General features: G+C 40.2%; 1 protein-coding gene across 1 annotated transcript; it reads left to right on the forward strand.

Annotated features, from left to right (window-relative positions):
• The first annotated feature begins 2,364 nt into the window (after positions 1-2,364).
• LOC306818267 (uncharacterized protein) lies at positions 2,365-4,344 on the forward strand. The gene is made up of 4 exons (XM_079335758.1): positions 2,365-2,531; positions 3,641-3,831; positions 3,921-4,025; positions 4,139-4,344. The coding sequence occupies exons 1-4, from the start codon at positions 2,493-2,495 to the stop codon at positions 4,317-4,319; spliced, it is 516 nt and encodes a 171-aa protein (XP_079191884.1). The 5' UTR covers positions 2,365-2,492; the 3' UTR covers positions 4,320-4,344.
• The last annotated feature ends 12,023 nt before the right edge of the window (positions 4,345-16,367 follow it).

Genomic DNA, 16,367 nt, shown 5'->3' on the forward strand with positions numbered 1-16,367 from the left:
ACAAACATCCTGTATCATCATTTTCACAGCCGGATCGTCTGAGACATACTCATTTCAGGATGTTCTCAGTGGCAGAGAGAGAATCTTACCTCTTCTCTCAGAGCCCCACGCAGCAGCCTTTAATCTGAAGACTGAAATGTCCCCACATTGCTGGACCACTAAATCTACTTTATTGTGTTATTTCAACCTGTCAGACCTATCGATCAGTGGATTAAGACAAAGATGATGTTTTAAAGCTTTGACTGAGGGTTTCATAGCCGTCCCGAAATCCAATACCAATAGGGGGTTCATAGATCCAAGCCAGGATTTAATGCTATGGGCAGGATTGATGACACGGAGGCCTGGCATAATAGTGAGGATGCTCAAGCCTCATCCTTCAATATAACCCTGGATAACAATCTGTTCTTTTTTTTTTTTTTTTTTTTTTTGGGTTTGGTCTTTTTATTTAAAACATCATGGTTCCCCGCTATGTGCATGTGCTGTAAAAATGTCACGGTGATCAATCTTCTTTTTGGAAAATGGGATTTAAAAACTTGGGCATTTATTGCTGAACACGACAAAATTGTACTCTGTGTTATCCATGTGACTCATAGTCTGTGATATAATCAAATTTGAATTATTTACAGGCTCCAGACAGCATTTGTAAATGGTACCAACAGAGGATTTATCACTGCTGTAAACTTCATAAAGCCACCATCAGCTTTTCAATATACACATTATTACATTTCAAAAAAGAGAGTACCTTCTTCATTTGGTCTTTTATCTGTAATCAATTGTCACTGAAATATAAACAACTCTAAAGATAGAAATGAAAAAAAGATGCTGGACTGACATTTTAAAGTTATATCAAGAAAAAAAAAACACAAGAAAATGTGAAACAGTAAGAGCTGAAAAATGTAATAATTCTGCTTTTATGAGAGCCAGTTAGACTTTGAGGGCTTCAAGCTTACGTGGAATCTTTTTGGAACTTGGAGCCAAAACTTGGTTCACAAAGTAACAGTCTTCATACTCATCGCTTTGCAGTGTTTAAATAAATGGTTATTGCTTGATACAGTCCAAAAAGAGGCAAAGTTGCACTTTGGTAAAAAGTGCATTGCTCACTGATGTACACTAGATAATATCTTCTCTGAATTCACTGCTGCCTGCTTCATTTGAGCTATTTATTAGTGCTGCATTCTCAACTGCTCTGTACAAGCTTTAAAAGCAAAGCACTACTTTGACAGAAGCTATAATTTGGGGGGGGGGGGAAGGATCAATTTTACCAATAAATACAGCAGAAATGAAGTATGTCCTCTATTAATGTCTTTCTGATTCATGACTGTCTGTGAGAAGCCTGAGTCATGCTAGCTTTATTGTTGTTGGACCTGTGTTTACATCATGTTAACATGAACTGGACAGACTTGTTTATAAAGCTGTTAACAGTAGTAGTAGCTAGCAGTAGTCTACTCACTGCTTATTTGGATGTCACGTTAGAGTGTTTAGATCATTCTATGTCAATTTATGTGCAATAGGTAGTTATGAGTTACCTAAAGTGTGCTAACATTAGCCTGCTAACACAGGCAATTGCTGCGTCTGTGGTCATCTATACATGACCACAACTACTTTTCTCACCTAAAGCAACCCAGTTGAAGTAAGTTACCACTATAATTCTAGGCTCGAAAACACTTCAGGTTCAATTTTCTTGCTGTTGAACCTTGCACACGCGTAAAACAAACGGCTCCGTCACAAGCGCTTACATTCACAAACTTGACAATGCACTACGTCTGTTACTGGAGGATTCCTGTGAAGGAAGCACCATGTAAATCAGACCGCGTAAAACACTCAAATAGAGAACATTGGTTTGCATAGGCATACAAACATGTATGACTACCAGTGGACAAAACAAACCATCAGTACTGTCCCCACTCCGTTTCTCCATCATCATGGACTTAACAGTCTCAAACCTTTTTCCACTTCCACTTCTAAATGAACACTTATCTTGTACCAGCTATTGAGGCGCGCATGTTTGTTGCTGTGTAATGACGACAACACATCATACAGATGTGGGCAGTTACCAACTTGATTGATTAAGTGGGTTTTAAGAAATTTGGTCATTGCTGTGTATGGCTTTCTGGTGTCTCCGATGTCATCACATCTTGTCTTTTCACCATACAGCTCTACACTGCCCCAAGTGGTGTTATGCATATTGCATCAGATGTGTAACGTTAATTTCTGAGGACATGAACAATGCTCCGAACCACTGCAGGATACACAAAGCCGACGCCATACGTTCATGTAATTAACAGCAAGTATACTTAAATTACTGTCCAATGGAATGGCTTCATGTTCTAACCATGACATAAGTTCTAGAATCACTCTTATGCCATAGAAGGCTTCAGTCTTCCACACGGTTTATGTTCACAATTTCAAGTCATTGTACCATTGGTACAAACTGAAGAGAGATTTGAAAAACCTTGACAGAGTTTTGAACAATCAGGGTTTTGAAAAATCAAATGTCTGGAATTAACCAGTGCGACTCAACTGAAACCATGGTAAGTGTGTTAATTTGGTTGAATTGAGAAAAAAAGAAAGAAATGAATTTTAGACAGTTGTTATTATTATATATCTCTAGATATAATAGCGTGTAAGGCTGCCTCATAGCTTATGATGTCAAAAATTAAAGCACACAGTAACTCTAAAAAAGTATTTTTAGACCTTTCCAAGTTCACATGTCATGTCGCATCTATTTCCAACATGGTTTCCACACATCCTTTACCACATTTCATTGTGCTTCCTACAGTGATGTTAAAGGGATGCTTCACCCATTTGCATGAAGCTTTGCATCATTAGAAACTTGGTAGTAGTGCTGAATTCACAACCATTCAACACTACTACCATGTTTCTATTGATACACAGCTTCATGTAAATGGGTGAAGTATCCCTTTAAAGTCACTTGTCTCATTTATTTATATCTTTTGGGTTTAAAAAAAACAAAAAACACATTAAAATGAAGGCCCGTCCAGCGTGTACTAGCAGCATGCAAACATTTGAATTTCAGCTTCCTCTTGCAAAACAGTGTGACATCAAGTGCTTCTGTATTGAAGATGGACGTGTGTGGTGCTTTGTATCGATGAGCTAATGACTCAAATCACAGCGCTCTTCAATAGACAGCTCACGGTTGGCAGGGAAAAAAATCAGTTTTCTCTGGTGTTGACACAAGTCAAAGCTCAACATTTTAATCACGGCTGTGGAAATTATTAATGCACTATTATCTCCACTTTGTAAACTGACTAGCTAATAAGCTCTGTTGAGTAAGAAAAGTGAGTGCCAGTGCTTTGTAAAGTGCCTTTCTTCATTGTTCCTCGTCCATCTACTGTAGAGGAAGAAAACGGGCGTTAGAGTTAATACGCTGCGTCGCGCTGCGTTGCTAGCAGGCAGTTTGCTCACTCTAATAGGATAATAGGAGTCAAGCTGTTACGTCTTTGATGCTTGCTCCTGTTGCATGCTTTTAGGACAAGCGGTTAGGCTAAAAAGCTGTCTTCATAGGCTACCTGTCGCCATTTTAAATTACATAAAATAAAGCAATGTTTTTTCTCCCTCATTCTTGAAGTAGCAAATAATGCACAATCCAAACAGACATCTTCACCTTCTCTTATTTTAGGATTGTGACGATGAAACAGATCCTGATTCTGACTTCACTGCTGCCATGTCCAGACTGTCCATTGATGAACAGCAGCAATGTTACATCAAACCAAAACTCAAATTGAATCACACAAAAAAAGACAAAGACAAAGACTTTGGGACCAGCAGTGGGACCTCCACGGATGCACAGGGAGAGCAAGACAACACGTGGTATGTGCTACTTACTAACTTGGCCTGACTAACAATTAGGTAATGAGGTTCAGCAGTTTTATAGATATGTTCTTTTTAAAAACAAAAAGGGCTGAGAAAAAAAGGGATTCTGGGCCCGAGACGGTTAATGGCAAGCAGCCTGAGCCAAACTGGGCTGAGAAGCAGAAGCCTAGGCAGGGTGGAATAACTCACAGGTAGGATCTTTCTATCAACATGTCTTGGCAGGACTAACGAAATACAAGTTCCCCTAAAGGTTTCCTCAGCTTAAATTAACCCTTCACCTTGTGTTCACCAAATTGGCCAACAGAGCTGAGAATAATTGCTGCCCTGCCCCACCGTGTTTAAATCCTACACCAAAAAGTGTCTGGCACCTGCAGATGGAGGACATCCAAGCTGTGGGCTACAGCGGCATCCCAGTGATCCCCCTGGATCTAGAGGCTGAGGCCACCTCTGCACCAACTTTGGCCAAACATTTATGTGGAAAATAAATGAAAAGCAGTTTCTGTTGCCTCACTGCTGTCATTTCAGTGAACATAAGCCATGAAGTGAGTGAGTCATGATGGTTTACAGGTGTGTTTCACAAGCACCTGATGAATGAATAACACTTCTTTCATGCACTTGCAAGGGATGTGAATCCATTCTGCTGCCCCAGGCGTATATTGTACAGTTTTCGACATCCGATAATATGACTGTAGCAAGGTTGGGAGATTAAACATTTCTTCTCAAATGTGCTTTTTCCTCCACCATGATACTATATTTAAAATGATTATAAAAGGACTTTAGGCGTGACATGTTCACCACTTTGCTAAATCTTGCTTAGAGCAGTGCTCATGATAGATTCATGTTGGGTCTTTGTAGATTACATGACAAAGAGTATGGTCTTTAATCTGCTTTTAAAAAAAAAAAAAAAGTATTGGGAAAGTACAAAGGCCGGCTAGGGATCAGTGGAGTTGGTCGTCTCTCAACTTTAAGGTTGGGGGTTCGAGCCCCAGCTCCTGAAGCCACGTACCCTCAAGCTGCCTCTGCCTGTTCGGTGGTGGCCTATCAATGTGTATAAATGAACTATAGTTAATACTGATGGACTGTTTACATAAAAAAAAAACCTCTTCCATCAGTATGTAAATGTGTAGATGCAGGTTTTTTTATTTGTCATGAAAACATAACCGTAATTATCCTGTTGATTCAGAAAAAAATCTGATTTTATTTTCTCTTGTAAATGCTTTCAGCTTCTGCATGAAGACTTTATTGACAGTTTCCTGCCATGGAAATCTAACGTAAATGTCTGCACAGCCTCACTGAGAGCCTTATCACTCGTTCAGTCATCTGATAAGATGCATTTTATTGGTGACCTAATTAGGCGTTGCTCTAACTGGATCTCATTAGGTGACAACCCTTTTAATGAATAGTGCAGGTTTAAACGTCTCTCTGCAGAACCTCTTTGGCGGATTTTATTGGTTTGTTGCGACACTTAAAAGATAGATTTACCTTTAATGTCCTTATAATGTGATTGCACATGGTGGAAAAGATGAGACATTTTGATATAAGCAGGTAGATACATGGAGGATCCAATATGTAGCTGAACAAATTAGTGTTGGCACACACACACACATGACCCCGCTCACACACACACACACACACACACACACAAACGTATACCCATTTAATGACCTAATGTTAGTTTACACAAGAGGGCAACATAAAAGTGAAAATGGAAGGAGTAGCTCAATAAAAGCAGACCTAGAGCTACAATCTGAGCCTTTACGTCAATAGCAGCCTGTAAATCCAGGCTTCAACTACAGTCAATAGTCCCCATGAGCAAGGGCAAAGCCTTTTTAAACCACATTGTCATTCTTCAGTGTTTCGAAAGGATTCAAGTTAAGCAATTTTCAGCCGTAATGGGGTCAGGAGCTTGACAACTCAATTTCGGCATTGTCAAACCACAGTAATTACTTTAAAAGCACGTCTTCACATCAAGCCGTCATTTCCACTGCATCGCAAGAAGTCTGGTGTCACTGCACAGACGTCAATCTATGCATTTTGTCTTTGTAATGTTTGTCCTTTTCCCCTTTCACGATCTAAGAGCTCTGCGATAATGTTTCTTTTCTGTCTTTAGAGAGTGACAGGGAGTCACGGTGTTACCCTTTTCTCCTCAGGAGTTGTATTTATTGGGGCGCTGGTGGAACATGTGGTTAGTGCTCGCGTCCCATATATGGAGGCTATAGTTCGAATCCGGCCTGTGGCTTCTTTCCCACATGTTAATCCCCACTTTGTGTCCCAGTTTTCCATCACTATCCACTGTCCTGTCTCTCCAATAAAGCCCAAAATAAAAAATAAAAAATGAAAAAAGGAATTTCATTTATATATCCTCATGCTGCTTTGTGGGAGGCTGAGTTGGTAGAGTCAGATGGTTTGGGGTTTGATCTCCAGCTCTTGCTGCCACATGCCCGATGTGCCCTTAAGCAAGACACTTAACCGAGTGTGGAAAAAGGATGTGATATGCGGTTTCCAAGATCAAGTCCATTTACCAGTTTGCGAATCATAAAATGTGTATGCAGTCGAAGTGTAATTCCTTTAGTTGCTGTCAGTGTTGTTCAAAATCACGAGCTCTCCATCCTATGGACATTAAACCGCTCATTATGTGAGATTTATGTTTTTCAGTCTAATTTGGTATGAAAACACCACGGGAGGTGGGGGGGTTCGGTGCATTCATTTGACAAAATAACAGAGCGCAGAGATCCAATATCACTAAAACCATCATCATCATATCCCTCACTGCTGGAGACTTGCAAGCACTATGGGAAAACACGGGGCCTATATGTAAACCTATTCCCATGCCTTCTCTAAAAGAGTACTTTCAATCACTTTGTCTTCTGATTGCTTTCTGCTTTAATGGTTGCATGACTGCAATTCCATTTGCTTAAAATGATAAAGCTAAGTTGAGCTATGCCTGTGTGCTATTTAAATGTAATTTATGGTTGGGTTTTTTTCGTCTTATATCTACAATCAGAGGACAGGGGAGTAGTCAGTTGGGCATTTTTATTTAAAGCATCTAGAAAGGAGTCTGCGCTTCCTCTTTATGCTGTATTTACAGTATACTTGTGCCCTTAAGACATGATATTTTGATGACATACAACGATAACACTAACAACAGTCTTCTGTTGAATCATACTTAAAATACATATTTTGCATTGCTTTACATGTACTGAAATGTAGACATTGGTTGGACAGAATAACAGAAAACGTTCACATGTAGCAGGATTGGTGGGCTGCTGCTGTTTTGAAATTCACAGCAGGGATGATTCGGCAGGTTGGCGTTGACGTGTTATGATGGTCACTACTCTTGTGCGCTCTCTCTCTCTCCTGCAGCCATCATCAAGTTATTTAAACAGTCCCCAAAAGACCGAGTGAGAAGTGAGGGACTGCACTTACTCCAGGCGCTCTGCACCTTGATAATGGAGTTGGGCTGAAGCGATTAGCGCACTAACAGCTTTGGACGAGGAGGAGGGGGATTCTCTGAGGGGGGACAACAGGAGACGGAGAGGCTGTGAGACTGAAAGGAGGAGGCTATGAACCCCCACCAACAAAATTCACAGCAGGCCTGCAGGCGATGCCATGGCACCCTGACACCTTTTCAAGGACTCTATGCCCTCAAACTACAGATGGATCTTAGGAGTCTGAACTTTTTTTTTGTCTGTGAGCAGTGGGCTCTGCGTCACAATATTCAGGAGAATTGCTGCTTCCAGATAGTTATCTCTATTGTATAAGGGCAGCAGGTATAAATGCACTCAGGTAAAGGGAAATGTAAATGCACAGCTGTCATGTTAAATCTTCAGCTCTTTGGTCAGTCGTATAACTCACATCCCTGCCATTTAACTTCAACGTCAATCACTGTGACACAAAGTGGAGAATGGCTTTGAAGGAAACCAGAAGCACAAGTGACAAGCATTTATGTCAACGTAAATTCAAGTGATGGTTTTTTTTATGTCAAGACATTTTTTTCTCTCTATTGGATTGATGTTTGCTTTAATTAAAATATATATATATAAAAATCTTAGGACGGACACATTGGATTTCTTACCATTAACTAATACATTATGTGACTGTGTCATAATGTTACCAATGATAAAGTGTAAATCAGTTATTAATCTCATTCATACGCCGCAGGACCTTCAGGTTGAGTCACTGCCAGCTGAGCCACAGCTGCCCCTAAACCTGACAAAAATGACTTGTTTTTCTCTTAGATATCCGAACATGACTTTGTAACAGAGAACCTGTAACAGAAGCAAAGTAGTCTTTTTTTTTTCTTTTTTTTTTTTTTTTGAAGATTCAAATGTAAATCTTACAGCACTCCACAGCTCCAAGACAGACATGGTGATTTTAACCCCCCCACAGGAGAGGCATTTGGAGAGACTGTACATAGAGCACAACATACGCTCAGTGAGTGAATATTTACCTTAATCATTTTCAATTACTAAATGAAAACTATAGTACATCCACTGCTAAAAAAACAACAACAACACATAAAACATACCGTTAATGTGAGGAAAGAAAAACACACACGGTCAACTGTGGAACAGATTCTTTTGTTGATTTGAAGCAGACAGTCGCGGTTATGGATATTCAATGACTCTTGTGTTAGTGTTCATCAAGTTTTCTCCTCCAGTTTCTGCCGCACTCTGCTAATCCAATGCACGCTGCACTGCAAGGGCCGCCTTCATTAACTGAGCCATCAATCTTGGTGAATCACAAAATTTTGCAGCATCAAATTTACAAATTAAAATTGAACTTCTCAGATAGAAAGATGACTTGACCACAAAATGGTGTGATGATAACAATCCGAATTTGAGTGTAATGCATCCTGTGGGAAATGTTAGAAATTGACCCATGTTAAAGGCAGGGCAGGTAATCTTCCAAAAACAAGCATGATTTTGAAATTCTCTTCATGCTCCATCTTCACCCACCCCCTTCCCCTCTTTACGCCCCTAAAAGGCCACGCCCCTCACTTACGTGCACTAGCGCCATTGATTCAGAAGTGGATTTCATGCTTTGAGTGCGGGCTCATGCATGAATGGGGAAGAGAACGAGCAGGGAGACAGGGAGGGCATGATTGGTTTAAGAAACACATACCGAATGCAGACATTGGTCAAAGTTTTTCTGTGTTTATAACTGCACCAGATGACACATTTTTGTTGTTGTTTCATTTTCAGAACACATGAATTATTAATTTTTATCAGGACCTGAAGACAATTTCAACCAAAATCTTAAAAATTGTATCTGGAGGAAATAACCTGCCCTGCCTTTAACTTAGAAGCATTGATTGACAACGATACTGCAGCTAGTCAGCAAGGGAAGCACCAAATGCTTTATTTGAGGGTAGATATTCTGCTTTCCATTTTTTATGCCTAAAAATATACACCCTAAAATTAAAAAATAAAGACCGGTAAACTTATTTGATGTAAATAATTGCCCATTACTAAAATACTTGTTTATCTGTAAAGCACACATTCCTGTTAATCACATATGTGGTATCTGATTTTGTCAGTCTGCTGAATGGAAGATGTTCAAACAGTCCTCGTACAACCTTTTAAAGGTGACAGCTCTGGATTTTTTTGGTCACACGTCACAGCCTGACACATTGTGCTGACATCCATTGTACATAAAGTCAGTAGGTTAGGAAGTAGTGAAGTGAAATGTAAATAAATACAGATGCAGACGAATGTTTAAACTTTGTCATCTGTGTCATTGAGCAACTGTTAGGTGCAGACCTTAGAGTGAAGTACACAGCGCCTCAGAAAACTAAATGTCAAGAAATGTCGAGTGGATTTAACAACAGAAAGTGTGTTAAGATATCTCCAGTTCCTTGTAACTACCAACTTTATCCTTTGCCTGAAACAGCTGGGTGCTGCTTTTGATGAGCTGTGAGTCTTCTGCGCCGTGAGACCCTGCAGACTCCACAGCGAAACTCAAAGCATGCTAACATCTCTGCAGGGACACTGTTAGCTTAGGGTTGACGTGCTTCGCTAACGACAAGTCTCGGTTCCCGACATCATTTGCCTGCGCTACCTTTAGGCTGGAATGTAAAGCAGTTTTAACAAGCGAGGAGAAGTGGCACACTCTTCTCTGATTCTGTCAAAGATAGAGCAAAACTATTAACTTGGAGAGGTTTGTGTTTTAATGGTGTGACTGGGCAGGAGGAGGGATGGTGTTTAATCAACTAGGAATCAGGATCTAACTTGCTTGACAATGTCATCTATAAAATCTTACCTCAGGAAATATTATGTTAGCACCTTGATCATAAACAGCAAACAGGTTGATTTACTGAAGCGAGACAAAAAACTGAGTTCTAACAATATCTCAGATTTCTTGAAAATGGAATAATTGTAGATTGTAGGCATCTGTCGAGAGAAAAGTATAACCCTAACCCTTCTACCTAGAATGAAATCAAGTTATTTGCACGATAGTATGAATTGGTTCTTTTTCATAAAAAAACCCTTCTAACCATGAATAATTAAAAAGGCTGTGTCCAAGCCAGTTGAATGACAGTCCCCACTCCACCTTTAGTGTGCACTTCTATTGCTGCAGCCCCAACCGGGCCTGAGCATGTCTCCTCTTGTACTTCATCACTGGGTAACATTAGCATATTTAATGTAACATATTTCCAAAGACCACAGAGTTCTTTTGGGTTTTATCCAGCTGATTGAATATTGGCGTATGCCCAAATTTCAAGTAAACACTCCACCTCCGCATCGGACCAACATGATCCCTTTACCGCTATTTTTTCAACGACACATCTCGTAGACAATACATCAACCTTGTACCCATGCATGAGCAACTTCACCATGTCAAAGCTCACCCCCTTCCAACTGTGCCAGAGCCAAAGAAGTAGAACAAAGCACCGAGTGTGTCTTTGGAATATTCATTCAGCTGCTTTGAATAATTAGCCAAGTCAACTTTATCATATTATTTCTATCCACAAAACAACAAAAGAGACAGTCTGGCTACGCTCTGGCATGTCTCAGAGCTAAACAATAAAGCATTCTGACCCTTTGTTAGGGTTGTTTCCAAAGTCGTTTTACGAGTTAAGATGTTGGTCTGATTAAAAGTTTAAAATAACGACTCATGCTGGTTGCTAAAATGCACAAACTCAAACCCCATTTATGAGATACTTATAAAATGGGGTTTATGCCAGACATTTCTGGACACCCATTGCTCTTGCTCTGGGACCTTTCCAATTGTTGCCACATTCCCATACTCCCTCCCTCTTTTTCTTTTTCATACCCTAGTCCCATCAGCCATGAATAATTGATAATCCAATGTGATCTTCGGCTTTAAGAGTTTGAGTGCTCTGTATCTGTCTCATAATGATTAGTGAAAGGGTCACACTGCTGAAGCCCCTCAGTCCCCAGCATCCGCCCTTAATCCTCCTTAATCCCCAAAACAATGGGCTCCTCCATGCAGGGGACTGTGACCGATTTTTATCTTCCTGCTCGCAGGGATCAGTGCGCCTTCCCACTGCCAACGCAACACTGCAAGATAGCAGTCAGAACTGCCTGCCCTTATGGGTGCCAGACTGAACTCTACACATGACACAAACCGAGAGAGGGTCCAGGAGGTAATCAAATTGTGAGCACCATGACTCTGTTTGAGCTTTGTATGATAGGGACTCTTTTGACTCCCCAGTGCAATTTGTGTTACAGGGTAAAAATGATTTATGTTGCAAGCTCTCTGCTGCCAGCCACCGCTCATCGTCTTTCATGTGGACGGATCAAGGCCGCCTTGTTGTCTTTATAGCCAGAAGGGCTGCCTTTGGTCGTGCTGTTGGATTCTCACCAAAGAGCTGAGGCGATTCACAAAGAGGGGAGGTAAACAAAAATGCAACATAAGGACTGAATGGTTCAAGCATGAGCACAGGGTCGAAGTGCACAAAGTGAGTGCTGCATTACAGCTCAGACATACAACAGCAATACTTTCAAAATAATGTGTGCATGCAGTTTACTGAAACAACAGAAACACCGAGAGTCGGTGCTTAGTGTTTATTAAAGTATTTTTAGATTACATGTCTTTTATTGTCAATATAGTTTCGAAGCAGCACATAACTACAAATACGAGTTTTCCATACCAAGTTACTTGTTTTGTTTAACAATCATTGGCTACCGAGTATGTTTTAGAAAGCTTCACAAAAGAATCACAAAGCCCGACACGACTCATCTGTAATCGTTTGTTGTTGGGTTGAGTAACTGGCTAACACCATTATGCAACCTGAAAAATGTAGCCACTTATATCAAATTTTACACTCTAAATTTTCAGACAACACTGAAGAGCCCCTGTGAACTGCATTTTTCACAATGGTAAGGTTAAGTATAGGTTATTATGATGACATAGACAAATAGCTTACTTCATCGGCGTAAATGTTAGCGTTCACGAAATCTAGCTAAGTCTATAATTGCAAACATGAAATAATAACAGGAAATAATGGAAAACTGAACAAGGTGTTTAAAGGCCCCTGTTTTGTTAACTTTAAAAACTGCATTGCAGCGTCTCCGTGTCCTGACAAGCATTCACATGCCCAGAAGTTTCACTCTGTCTGACTCTCCTGGCCCCTTATGTCAGTGTTGCCCGGAGCGACACGATAGCAAAATGTGGTCTCTTGCACTTGTGTTGGGCACAGTGCTGTTTTCAGTCCCAACGCCCACTAATGATGCAACTGACCCACATCTAACAAAGTTAGAGAAGCTAAATGAAAATTAAATCAGTGCAAAACCACAATCTGCTGCATTCATACATTCTCAACCATTATTATGCTTCATAAAATAATTCGCCAAACCTGGAGTCACTCAGACGTGTCAGTGAATGCATTCATGCAGAGTTTACAAAGTCATTATGATTACTTCTGACATGCCTAAATTATACAGCACCTATTGCCAGGCCTTTTGACCCACCTGGAGACAGCCAGTGAATACTCGAACACTGTATTTTACATTCAGAACAGCTTCCACCCTTGAGCATTATGATAATATTACCAACCAGCCATATAGTTCAAAATGGTCTATCAAGGAACAGCCACACACACACACACAAAAAAAAAAAATCACCCATTAAGTCCCTATCTGAAAGTGCACATACATTCACACCGGCAAAGAGCAATGGATGCATCCATAAGGAAACAGCAGCATCGAGATGTACAATAACAGCCGTTATTACTTGGCATTTGGCAGTGACATCAATCAGAGCCAGCCATTCTAAGCACTGTGATGGTACATAACTGCTCAGCCAGAGAGCTGATTTAATAGAGCATGGTCTGATAAAGTCCCAGCAGAGATCACTTCATGGGCAATAGGTTGTTCAGGCAGCTAATTGGTCAAAAAATAAAACCTCTCTCAGGAATTGGATCCAATGTTATCACGCCGAGTCTGGCACACTATTAATGAGTTGCATTGGCTCCCTTTAGCCCTTTAACTATATTTCCGCTCCGGCTGTGCATGGGGACTTGTACTTGGGCATAATTATGGGGATGATGACCAAATGTTTACCTTATAAGCCCAGTCTGTACACTGGAGACTCCCTGCAGACTCTGTGCACTTGTATTAAAAGTAAGAGTAATGATCCAGCGTGCCTGCCTGCTGCTTGGTTATTTCACAGCATTTTATTGATCGGAATTTACCTGTACCTAAAGAGATATTACAAAAGACTCTTCTCAGCTTTTTCGTTTTTTTGTTCAGTGGAGCAAGTCATCCTGGTAGTGTATTGTTATGTAAATCTTTCAATTTCTCCTTTTTTAACTTTTTATGTTTATGTTTTTATTGTCTTTTTAATACCTTGCATGTAAGGTGTCCTTGGGTTTTTTGAAAGACACCCTCAAATAAAATGTATTATTATTATTATAGTGCAAAGGAGAATCAAATCCTTGTAGTCAATGGACCTTACCTTGTATAACTCTTCTCGTCTTCTTACTACTCAAAGTGCTTTTACACCACAGGTCACAACCACCTATTCACACACTGGTGGTCTTTTCCAAGGACACGTCGGACATGTGGCTGGAGGAGCTTGGGACTGTTAAATAAAATGTGCTGTTCCATACATTCATCATCATCGGTTACATTCATCAGGATTGCCCTTCATTGTCTCACTGAGCCGAACAGTAACTGCACAGCATACTTACATGGCATACTAGCTTATTAAGAGTATCGGCGCGTGTTCTTTCTGCGACAGTATCATACAGGTATCCCTCTTCGTCAGTCACATCATCTCTCTCCTCTCCATCCTAAGTTCCTCTCCTGTCTCCTCGAGCCCACTGTGCCGTGACAGGTGACTGGTGATGCTTACAACAGCGGGTTCGGCGGCCCCTGCTCAGCAAAGCACAAGCCGAATGATAAATTACCCTCATCAGTTTGTTTTGCCAACAGCCCACACAGGTCACCACCGAGGCCGGTCTTGACATTTTGTCGCGTACTGTATATGCAAATACCTGCCAATCAATTAGCACGTTGCTCCCATCGCTCCGTGAGCTGCCCATTGTGATTAAAATGAATTGATCGTTGCTTTAAATCAACACTGGCCAGCCTGCCAAAAAGCGCAGGGGTCAACAGGACACAACAAAGGAAATAAGGAGCCAAATTTGAAGTAATATTGTTTCCTCATTCTTCCCCTCGCTTTATGCTTTATGACCGCCACATAACTGCAGGCATAAAACACGGGGAAATTTGCTGAAAATGAGAAAAAACTGCAATGTAAACAGAGTGAGTAATACATCTAAGGGAGGCTGTCATGGCTGTGTGAAGATTCAGCTGATATGTGATGGGGAAACGTGTTTGGCAGCAATTTTGCAAGCGGCCCAGCGCCTTCCGGTTATCTGCGCTTGTTTCTTCTGTATGCAAGATGTTTCTGTTGACATGTGTTACAGCTCGAGAGGATGCTTTAAACGTTCAGGGTTTTCAGTTTGCAATAAAAAAAAATTAAAAAAGACAAAGAGACAAAGAGCATGTTCGTTGCAGGAGTCAAGGGAAAAAAAAGTAAAACCAGCTCTGATTTAGTATCAAGGGCTTAAAAGGCGGGGTAAACAACTCGCTAATGGTTTACGGAGAGGCTGATTAAAGGAAGCACTTATCATTCAAGAGCACGCCTGCTTACGTAAACAGTGTTTGCACAGGAATACTCAAGAGCAGAGGTAACAGAGGGTGCATTTCTAAAATGACAGCCTCTCTTCAAACAGCTATTTTTCTTGAATTTAGACGGGTTAACAGAGTCCATCTTTTTAATTTAAAAAAAAAAAAAAGCCAGCTCACAGTTATTGTAACAAAGCAGGGGTTTGAAGTGACACTGTCAGCATTAACTCGTTAACCGCTTTTAATTAAGGTCTGCAATTAAAGCGTTCACTTTTTTTTTTTTTTTTTTAATCCCACGCTATTTCGCCCCTTTAGCGGTTAAGCCCTCTGTAGTGTCTGCATGCAGTCACGGTGATTGAAGTCAACGACACTGCTGCATCTTTAAATGTCTCATAACACTTTCAAAAAAAAAAAAAAAAAAAAAAGCTCCAGCAGCTCAGCTGACGAGTCATCCGCCTCATGACATCAAACGTTTCCCCTTCTTACCTGTTTTCATTTTTGATCCATGACTTTTTTTTTTTCTGTGATAAAATTTCGGTCTAAACCTGTCGATTTACTTAATTTCAAAATAAAAGCAGAATTGAATTTAAAAAAAGACTAGTAAGGTTCTCTCAGCCTAAGACGGTACAACAAATTGAATCAAGTTAAAGTAGGGGCCTGACTATTTGTCTTTGTGAGTCAAAATAATGGGATTTCAAACATGCAATTAGAAAAGCAATTAATCACAATAAACTATTGCATTTTAGCGATTAATCGAGATTAAACTGTTACTCCTTTGACAGCTTTATTTTGAACCGCTGATCATAAAGGTCCCTGCTTTTTATGGATAGAAGGAGCATTCACTCCAGTGCTTTAAACAAACATATCCACCATCTCGACATAACATAATAGACATGACTCACTTTTCATTCGTGCCATTGACCTGCCATCTATATGTTAATATCTAAGGAGAACATAGGATTTTGTTCAATAAGATCCCAGATTTTCTTCAATGATTACAAACTCACACAATGAAAATCATTATCTGATGCTGAGATGCAGAAATTAGACCATGTGAAAAGTACAATGTTTAATGTGGGTTCAGTAGAAGTCTCTGTTATCCATTATGTTTCCACAATATGACATTTATGAGTTTACACAGTGGAAGAGTTTTAAGCCACTTAACCATTAGAAACAGAATAACATGAGCAAGTTTTTTTTTTTCCCAACGTGTCTTAAACGTTGCCATCCACTTGGTACGCTGGGTGTCCTATTCAGTCTAGTATTTTGTCTCCGCAAACTTCTAAGGTAAAACTCTAGCTGCTACATGCTCGCTTTCTTTTGGTACGTTTAGCTAAAAAAAAAAGCAGCTTTTTGCGGTAAAAATTAAAGAGGCGAGAGTCTGAACCAACATATTTATGTGATTCCTGTTAAAGTAGAACACTAGCGGGGGAC

The sequence above is a fragment of the Symphodus melops genome, assembly GCF_947650265.1.
Source record: "Symphodus melops genome assembly, chromosome: 22".
Classification (NCBI taxonomy): Eukaryota; Metazoa; Chordata; class Actinopteri; order Labriformes; family Labridae; genus Symphodus; species Symphodus melops.